At 41.4% G+C, this 9,059-nt stretch overlaps 1 protein-coding gene across 1 annotated transcript; it reads left to right on the forward strand.

Annotated features, from left to right (window-relative positions):
• Positions 1-60: 60 nt before the first annotated feature.
• LOC122761372 (amyloid-beta A4 precursor protein-binding family A member 2-like) lies at positions 61-8,377 on the forward strand. Its single transcript, XM_044016597.1, has 12 exons — positions 61-220; positions 2,277-3,534; positions 3,686-3,790; positions 4,240-4,279; positions 4,358-4,503; positions 4,804-4,890; positions 4,974-5,159; positions 5,314-5,493; positions 6,147-6,359; positions 6,619-6,738; positions 6,890-7,030; positions 7,613-8,377. The coding sequence occupies exons 2-12, from the start codon at positions 2,308-2,310 to the stop codon at positions 7,682-7,684; spliced, it is 2,517 nt and encodes an 838-aa protein (XP_043872532.1). The 5' UTR covers positions 61-220; positions 2,277-2,307; the 3' UTR covers positions 7,685-8,377.
• The last annotated feature ends 682 nt before the right edge of the window (positions 8,378-9,059 follow it).

A 9,059-nucleotide genomic window follows, 5' to 3' on the forward strand; every position in this document is an offset into this window, starting at 1 on the left:
GTTTGACTCTGCAGCTCTGTTTTTGTGTCGAGGAACTGTGAGCAGCAGCAGATCAGTGAACAGCACATGATGTTGGGGGTGGGGGTGTATTCTTCTACACAGGTTCCTGGGCAGCTGTGCGGCTTTTATTCAAAAATCACCATTCCGAGGAGGGGAGCAATCTGATGTGAGCGAGCACACGGGCATTTTACATGGAGGGACGCGGACCGCACTGATGTTGGTGAGTGCCACACTGAATTCATGTGTATTTAGATTTGTTTGAAGATGCAGTAGTGATGTGCACACAAACAGGCCTGATCCCGCCTGCGACAACACGCAGGGCTGAGATGAGGACAATGCTGGATGTGTCACAGTATCAGCCTGTGAGCTGGATGGCAGCATGGTGCAGTCCCAGTGCTTCAAATCAAGGTCGATGTGAATTGCAGCAGCAGCAGTATGATATGATGCTTCCTAATGGTGAAGCCAGCAGTGTGTGTGTGTGTGTGTGTGTGTGTGTGTGTGTTATGTATGTAAGTAAGTAATGAAGGGAGTCGGCTCCATTAGTGCGTGCTACATGCACATCTGATTATCTTATCGATATTTGGCCAGGTGGGAGTGCTGCGTCCACTTGCGAGGAAACCTGAGCCACCATAACAACGCGCCTATACCACCTTCCTCTGCAGCTGCGGCAAATTTCAGCGTAATGGGTTTATTAAATACCACCACAAATGCGTTAAGGGCAGGGCAAAATGCGTAAAACCCGGACGATTCAATTAGAAAGACTCTCATGTCCCCTATTGTTTTCAATTACCAGTTCAGCACCATGGAGAGGTCCTGATTAGGTCTGCGTGAAAGCCACATGGGACGATATTAACATGTCATGTCAAGACTATTCTGACCAAAATAATTGTGTGCTGGATAGTAAGTCATTATTTTTACTTAGTAAGTAATTGTTTGAGATATTTTGTCATTATTTTGAGAAACTGTTTCATATTCTGATTATTTTGGGCCTAGTAAGTCGTTATTTTTGGCAAAATATGAGTGAGATAAGAGAGTCATTGTTTTTGAGTCATTATCATCAGATACTAAGTCATTATTTGAGATCCTCTGTCATTGTGTTTGGGATATTATGTTAGTACCTTTATTATTGTGAGATACTAAGTCATTATTTTAAGTTCGTAAGAAATATGAGATCATAAATCTTTCCTGTCATATTTGCAACAGTGGGCTTTCAGTATAGTTGCTAACTTCAAAGTCTTTTTTGATTAGAAACAGGTTCAGAAAATGCTCCTTCTGTTGATAATCTACCTCCATTTTTTGTAATGTTTTGTTAGGCTATTGTAACATTTTTGGTAATGTAAGTAATGTTTCTGCAGCATCATTTCGGTGTTTTTGGTGAAACCACTAAAAACATAAAATAGAGAGACATGGGGATGGAGAAGACATCTGTTTTCCACCAGCTGTTTGCATTCTTATTAGACAATAACATTATCTATCCATTTGCCAGTGCACAGGATGTTTTGTTGTGCTTTAGTCCAGGGAAAACATTTATCCAGAGATGCTATTAAAAAAGACCCATGTACTTTCCCAACAAATCTGAAGCCAATATAGGTCTTTTGTCATAAATCTGGCCTCCACACTAACCTCATTGTATATTTGTCAAATACACATCTTTGCATGTACTGAAAAGTCGAAAATATAAACAATGATATTAGAGAAAATTAATATCACATGCTGCTGGCTTACAGCAGATTTCCTGTTCTGCAGGACATTAAGACAATACGAGAGCAGACACATCCAGACACCATAGAAAAAGGACTGAGATCTCATGTGTGGGTGCTGAAGGAGTGGAAATCATGAGTGAAAAAAAATTGCAGTTACTTTCAAATGTGGATCGCCTTCGTCCTTGACTTGTTTCTCTGCGTCTGAAGACATTTATTTATTCAGATACAATAGAAATACAATATTTTGCGTCAGTGTGGAAAAGAATCACTGACCATAAATGATTCAAATCTGGTGCAGTGTGGAGTTGTTGTTTTCCCAATATCTTGTTAAAGTAAACAAGTCAAGAGGTTGAATTGTAGCTGAAATTAAATCTTCAATAATTTGTATTTTTACAGTTAGAGACATGCCTGTGATATGTCAGTCACTGGATGGAAATAATGTTCCTGGACATTTCTATTTGTGTGAGGAAAAATGAAGAAGGGAGTATGAATGAACATGTGATATGTCTATTGAGAATGTACAGGTATCATGCAAGCAAGAATCAAAATAATTTAATCTATTAATGTTCACAGGGTTGATGGCAGTGAGCTTACGGGGCCAGTAATGGCTCATGGTGAGAGGCCAGGAACCATTTCCAAAATATTGGCTCCCAGCCCTCCACTGTGCCCCGATTCAAGAGTCTCAAACCAGAGCGAAGCGGAGCAGCAAGGTTTGGTGAGGGAGGTGTCTGAGCAACCACCTACTTGCACCTCAAAGGATTACAGGAACAATGAGCTGACTCCTACTGCTTCTGCAAACCACTTTTACTTAAGTTCTGACCCTAGTCCTGGTGACATGGAGGACACCTGCTCTGAGTATGATAATGTGGGCTCCGATGTTGAGCAGGACTATGATGAGGTGCTGCATTTGAACAGAGAGGGCATGGTAGACATGAGATACTACAAGCAGTACTGTGTTGAGGACGGTGGCTATATGAATCGGTCAGGAGGTGACACTGTAAGTGAGAACAGCAGTGCAACTGACCAGCTGACCGCCAGAGTTCAGCATAGCACAGACGTGTCGTGTGAGCAAACACAATCTGATGCTAAGCCTCATAAGACGGGCCATCGCTTTAGGTCACACTGTGCCCCAATTGCCAGAACTGAAGCAGAGAGGGAAGTGGAAAGGGGCCAGGAGAACAAGTTCTTTTTTGGTGAGGGCGATGAAATAGAAGAGGTGCTGGATGGGGCCAAATTTATAGAGGATTTAGAGGAGTCAGAGAACAGTGTTCAAAGACCAACCAGCCGTTATCCGGCCAATGATAATGAACAAATTAGAAAGGGAGGTGATGAAAGGGAAAGTGAGGATGACGCTCGAGTTACAAGAAACCTCAATATCCAAGGAGCCAGTAGGACGTGTGAGTCATCTCATATGGTTTCAAGGGAGAGGGAGAGGCAGAGTAAAGGACGAGGGAGAAGGGGACCAGGAGAGGACATTGAGCATATTGTTTCTGGGATCAAAGAGTGCACCACCAACAGCACTGAACAACGTCCAAAGACTTCATCTAAGGACTGCAAGAAGGTCGCTGTGCGCACCAAAGCTAGACCCAGTTCCACCAAGCAACATCCTCCTCCACCTCCTCGTCATTCCCATGCTCAATCACCTGCCGAGTCCCAGAAGTCCAAGCCTCGTCGAGAGGCACCTCCTGTTCCCAGACCGAGTCCCTCCCATGCCAACAGCCAGGAGAGTAAAGCTCGGGTCACCAAACCTTCCTTGGTTCCTCAGCACGTACCTGAACAACAGAGGGGGGTTCTTGAGGAGAGGCAGCGGTGGCCAGTGGAAACCCAGCAGGTAACAATGTCAAATAGGGCAGACGTTTCTTAGATCTCAGCTCTTGTAGCTTGTGTTTGTGTCCAGTCCACAATCATTGTGCCACACATTCAAATTCAGAAGCATTAAAACAAGGAAAGTCCAGCTCAACGCATGTATTTGTGTTCCACAGGGTGAGAGGCCAAGTTCAGCTGTGGTGCCTGAGGATGTAGCAGAGCTGCCGAGGATGCCTCACTGTCACGAGCTCAACCCTGCAGAGAAAACTAACACACCCAAGGTGAAGATGCAGTAAAGCTGTAATATAAACACTTGTCTGTTACAGTCCAAAAAGGTTGATACTGTCTTCTTGGCAATATCTTTGAGCTTTTTGTTCAGTCAGAAGTAAGGTTTTTTCATTACCTCGACATGTTTCGACCACGTAGGGTCACGTACAAATCGTTGGTTCAGACATTGCAAAAACAAACAGAGGCAACAGCAACATTACACTAGTGAAGCGAGACGACAGCAAACAGGCTGTAAACTATGACTGAAAACTCAAAGAAGTTTCAGAAGTGAATTCTACTGCTTGACAAAAGAGGTAGGTCAGCATTGAAGGACACAGCATACAAATAATGTTTCATATTTAATATCAGCTGGTTTCTGTCAGAATGTAACCACTATTATATTAACATTACAATATTTGTATTTGAAGTCCACATTCTAAATAATGTTTGCCTTATTTTCAAGAAAACACAGGAGGCCACTTCCTTCCCCAGCTTTGAGGATGGTAAATATGTTATAATATTGTGATATAAAATTATTATTATGAATGCAGCTTGCTACAGCTGTTTGTTTTGCTGCATAGTCCCAGGTCCCTGTGAGCCAGAGGATCTTATTGATGGGATCATCTTTGCTGCTAACTACCTTGGCTGCACTCAGGTGTTGTCTGATAAAAATCCATCGAAGTCTGTCCGCATGTCCCAGGCCCATGAAGCTGTCAGTCGTATCAAGGTAATCAAAAGTATTGACGTCCATTGTTGTGATTTATAAATATTTAAATGTGCCTAAAAGGCTGCCATGCTGTATGCTTTCTTCCAATCGGCCAGTCTTAAAAAAATGTACATGTTTTGTAATCAGTAGAGATTGATTCAATATTTTGTTATGAAAGCTGTACAGTTCCTTTTTTCACCACATGGTGGAGATGTTGCTTGACTTTGACGCCGCATCAGTGATCAGTTAATGAGCTCAGTTTGAGGAAAGTGCAGAAAAATGATTTATTCATGTCATATAAAATTTTTCTTTATTTAAAAGAGCCAGGATGAAGACTCTCAAATGATGACCGAAGTGGACCTGTTTATTTCCACTAAAGCTGTCAAAGTACTGAATGCTGACACACAGGTTAGTAAATGTCAGATCCATGTGTGCTGAATCTACTGTCAGACATAATGAGCAAAGTTTGCTATTGTTTTTGCTTTGTGCAGGAGACAATGATGGACAGTGCCTTGCGTACCATCTCTTATATTGCCGACATTGGTAGCATTGTGGTTCTGATGGCTCGGAGGCGCGTGTCTCAGGCTTCATCAGAGGATTTTCTAGAATCTCCTGATTCTCCCAGTGAAGGGAATACTCAGTACAGAATGGTCTGCTATGTCTTTGAGTCTGAGGATGTGAGTGTTCAACGTTTAACTACGCATACTTTTTTTTAGATTTGGGTTTATGGCCAGGTTTTGTGTTATGATGTTTCTTATGGTTTCCTTGCTGTTGTCAACTATTATAGCCTTTCTACTGAGCAGTTTTCCCCAAATGCTTTTCCTCCCACAGGCACAGCTTATTGCACAGTCCATTGGTCAGGCCTTTAGCGTGGCCTACAGAGAGTTCCTGCGAGCCAACGGCATCAACCCGACCGACTTGAGCCAGAAACAGTACAGTGACATCATCAACTCCCAGGAAATGTACCACGATGACCTTGTCCATTTCTCAAACTCAGACAACTGTAAAGAGGTGTGCCATTTTTTATTTGGCTTCAGGTGAAATGTGGATAATGAATGATGCTTTGCCGTGAACTAGGTTTATCTTACCTTATCTTAATGACGCATCACTTCAGTCCTGGTTGCCCTTCACTGGCTTCCTGTTCATCTTAGAATCGTTTTTAAGATTTTACTGACCACCTTTAAAGCTTGTATGGGGCTGGCCCCTAACTACATTTCAGAGATGCACAGCCTCAGATCCACAGGCAGGGTCGTACTGGCTATTCCATAGTTAAAGCTCAAATCCAGAGGAGAGGAGGAGGGCCACTGAACTTTGAAATTACCTGCCTGAGGAGATAAGGCAGAAGGAATTAAATCATGTCTCAAAACATTTTTATAGACTGGCATTACCACTGACCTTATCATGACCCTTTATGTTGACTCTTATTATTTTACACTTGTAAGCCTTTGTCTTAAGTATTTATTGTAATCTTTTATTACATTATCATTCCGTGTTCCTTGTTACTTTTGTTTGTTTATTGTCTATCGTCTTGTTTGGCTTTTATTAATCTGTTTTGTGAAAGCACTTTGTAATCTCTGTTTTAAGTTATTATTAATATTATTGTTACGTGATATTATACAGTATGTACACCAAAAAGATTCAGAAATACTTTTCCTGCTTTCCAGCTGTATGTGGAGAAACAGAAGGGCGAGAGCCTTGGTGTGGTGATTGTGGAGTCAGGTTGGGGCTCCATTTTGCCCACCGTGATCCTGGCCAGTATGCTGAACAGCGGCCCTGCAGCTCGCTCTGGAAAACTCAATGTCGGGGACCAGATTATGTCCATCAACGACACCAGCCTGGTGGGGCTGCCGCTGGCTACATGTCAGGGCATCATCAAGGTACAGAGCATATCAGGGAGCACTAGATACTTAATGTGATTTGAATTGTTATTTGAATCTGTGGAAATGCCACAGCGTCTTAGTCATCACCTCACAATAAAAGTTATACTCGCACAAATACTGCATTCACTGCTATCGACTGTACATTCGGCTAGTGATTTGTTACTCTGGATGTTACCATTGTTCTTTTAATGTAATTTATTTACAAAAAGATGTACTTATCCTGTGAAATATTATTTGTTTTCCATCATGTTTCCAGGGGTTGAAGAATCAGGTAAAGGTAAAGCTGAGTATTGTGAGCTGTCCCCCTGTCACCACCGTCCTCATAAAGAGGCCTGATCTCAAGTTCCAGCTTGGCTTCAGTGTTCAGAATGGCATTGTGAGTATAGGCCCTTGCTAGTGAGTAGCAGAGCATATGCTCAAGGGGAAGGTTTGTCGACTTCTGTAAAGCGCCACTGATTTTTATAGGGTGAGTGTTGTCCCGCACACTACAACTGTGCACAGTGACAGAATCGTCTTCCCGTCCACAGATCTGCAGTCTGATGCGAGGTGGCATTGCAGAACGAGGTGGTGTCCGTGTTGGACACAGGATCATTGAAATAAATGGTCAGAGTGTTGTTGCCATGGCACATGAGAAGATTGTTCAGAACCTGTCTGTCTCAGTGGGTGAGGTAAGAACTCTTCATGCCACAAGATGGCAGTTTTCATAATAATTGGTGAGGCACACAAATCACTGAGCCATACAAGCATTTTAAAAGTAAACGTTCAGTCATGAAAAAGACTCAGCTTTAAATCTTAATAGAAAGACTTAGTTGATCATAAAATGCTTGATTGAAGTGCATATCTACACATAATGGTGCTTAAATGCTTATAATGATGAGATCAAAATGTGTGTTTGTGTAAATATGACATTGCTGTCACGTCTGGGCTGAAGGAGACTCACTGTTTCCTTCCTTTTTGTGAAGCTAAGCTTCATATTTGTAAAATTGCATTGTTTTTAAGTTAAAAAAAAGATATTTATATCTCTGTCCTGCTTTAAGATTAATAGGAAAGTCATCTAATCTAGTCTACACATCTGACAGCTTTAACGCTCTCTAAACTTGTTTTTCTGCAGTTTATTTCTCCAGTTGTGTCCATTAAAAACCTTAAAAGTCCCATATTTGTCACAAATGTGAGTCAAAGCCTCTTCTGGTGGCACAGATGGGCTGTTAAGTTGACAGTGTGTACATCCCTGTTGGTCTCATCTCTACCAGATCAACATGAAGACGATGCCTGCTGTGATGTTCAGACTGCTGACGGGTCAGGAGACGCCTGTCTACATATAGAGTCCCTGCATGGATTCACCCACTATGTCTGGCAGTATGAGGACGACAGACAGATGACGGACAGGTGGCTCAGTGGGACAAGGAGAATTTATTTTTCTATCATTTTATTTTTTTCGGCCTCTTGTTGCAATGCTGTAAAGAACATCCGGTTCTCATTTTCAGGTTTTGTCTCAAATTACATTGTCATAATGGCCTTACAATGTGGATACTCTGTCTGTAGTTGTGTTTCTGGTGATGAAGAGAAGTAGCTTTAAGGTCATGATTATTTTCCTATGAAGAGATAAATTAGTACATTTATTTTTTATTTAGTCATTTTTATAATGTGTATGGTAAAATGTACTTCTACTGTAAATACTTTGAATTACTCAAGGACTTGATTTGAAAGGCCATATTACTCCTACAGTATATGCATGTTATTATGAAGAATTACTGACCAGGGATTAATTCACAGTATGACATAATTATCTATTACGGTCAATGTTAAAAGAAGATGATAACAATAGCTGTACAAAGGCGCTAATCTACGTATTATGGTGATGCTGAAGGCCAAAGACACACCTATTTTTCAGAAAATATGCAGTATGGGTTATCATTACCTTTACCAGAGCATACAAGAATGTATAAAAATATACATTACTGAATGAATGTAATGTAATGTAACAGTAAAAATACAATCTCACTGCTAAATACTCATTTGTCTTCCGTTTATTAAGGAGGAAAAACAGAAAATACAATAAACAAAACAGCTGCTTCGTGTAGAACTTAGTCAGTTGCACTTTCATCGACTGGTTCCTTTTGTATCTTCACACTTATTTGCACTTGATGTTCCACATGAGGGTCACAGGGGGCTGAAGCTAATCCCAGCTGACATAGGGCGAAAGGTGGGGAGGTCCAGTCCATCGCAGGACAAACACACAGAGACGAACAACCATCCACTCTCACATTCACACCTGCGATCAATTTAGTGTCCAGTTAACCTAAACCCCAATCTATGTTTTTGGACTGTGGGAGGAAGAAGTTCGACAAAAGGCCCTTGATCGAACTGGGATGCACACCTGTGACCTTCTTGCTATAAGGAAACAATGCTAGCCACTGCATCGCTGTGTGTCCCCAGAACCAGTGCCACTCCTCAAAAAACACATTGCCAAATCAGCATCTTACAAAAAGCTACAAAAATCCTACAGAGGCCATGAAAGGTCAAATTAAATAGAAGTGAACTAGTTAACAGAAATATAATCCAAATTATCAATGTATTGCACATCATATGGATCCCATACCACTTTATACAATATAAATACAGCAACATAACAATGAACGTTACAATTCTAATTATATACAGTGTAATCAATAAACACATAACTTAACAGGCTCATAG

The sequence above is a fragment of the Solea senegalensis genome, unplaced genomic scaffold (genome assembly GCF_019176455.1).
Source record: "Solea senegalensis isolate Sse05_10M unplaced genomic scaffold, IFAPA_SoseM_1 scf7180000014697, whole genome shotgun sequence".
Classification (NCBI taxonomy): Eukaryota; Metazoa; Chordata; class Actinopteri; order Pleuronectiformes; family Soleidae; genus Solea; species Solea senegalensis.

What these genes read in the sequence shown, in the direction of transcription:
- LOC122761372 (XM_044016597.1), top strand. Translation starts at nt 2,308, where the DNA reads ATGGCTCATGGTGAGAGGCCAGGAACCATTTCCAAAATATTGGCTCCC. An exon ending in GGCCAGTGGAAACCCAGCAG is followed by an intron (nt 3,535 to 3,685) that starts GTAACAATGTCA and finishes TGTGTTCCACAG; the next exon opens with GGTGAGAGGCCAAGTTCAGC. An exon ending in CTTCCCCAGCTTTGAGGATG is followed by an intron (nt 4,280 to 4,357) that starts GTAAATATGTTA and finishes TTTGCTGCATAG; the next exon opens with TCCCAGGTCCCTGTGAGCCA.